Source organism: Morone saxatilis, unplaced genomic scaffold, assembly GCF_004916995.1.
Source record: "Morone saxatilis isolate NCDOM2014 unplaced genomic scaffold, NCSU_SB_2.0 Contig16, whole genome shotgun sequence".
NCBI classification, from domain to species: Eukaryota; Metazoa; Chordata; class Actinopteri; family Moronidae; genus Morone; species Morone saxatilis.
This window is the reverse complement of record NW_023339718.1, coordinates 4,559,074-4,559,361: the sequence shown is the minus strand read 5'-3', so window position 1 is coordinate 4,559,361 and position 288 is coordinate 4,559,074. Positions and strand designations below refer to the sequence as shown.

The 288-nt window shown below is 52.8% G+C and overlaps 1 protein-coding gene across 6 annotated transcripts in view; it reads right to left on the bottom strand.

Annotated features, from left to right (window-relative positions):
- The window catches only part of ncor2 (nuclear receptor corepressor 2), a gene marked incomplete at both ends in the record, with an annotated part of 104,538 nt that overhangs the window by 19,427 nt on the left and 84,823 nt on the right, over positions 1 to 288 (bottom strand). For 5 of the 6 annotated variants that reach the window (XM_035658165.1, XM_035658171.1, XM_035658170.1 and 2 more), the window contains 2 exon segments: positions 47 to 157; positions 265 to 288. The exon segment at positions 265 to 288 is cut by the window's right edge and continues 73 nt beyond it. In XM_035658165.1, the coding sequence (XP_035514058.1) occupies positions 47 to 157; positions 265 to 288 (135 nt within the window). 6 annotated transcript variants of the gene reach the window in all.

Here is a 288-nt window from a genome sequence, read left to right as displayed (position 1 = left end):
GTGTATGTGAAACTTAAGTAAGGAGGGGAAAAGGTGAGCCACCCACCACGTCCGGCAGCGCTTTCATGAGGCGGCCCCTGGGTCGACAGGTTGTCAGCTTGGGAGGAGGAGCTGCGAGGGGACAGCTGTTCCTGCTTCACCACGGGGTAAGGTCCTGCTGTAGAGTGCACACAGTTAGGGTAAAAGTAAGAGATGAACAGAGACATGTTATGGGCTTGATAGAAGTGGAGAAAGACACTAGTCCCTCCAGACAATTTTACTCACCCTTCCAAGACAAGCCCATCTGTG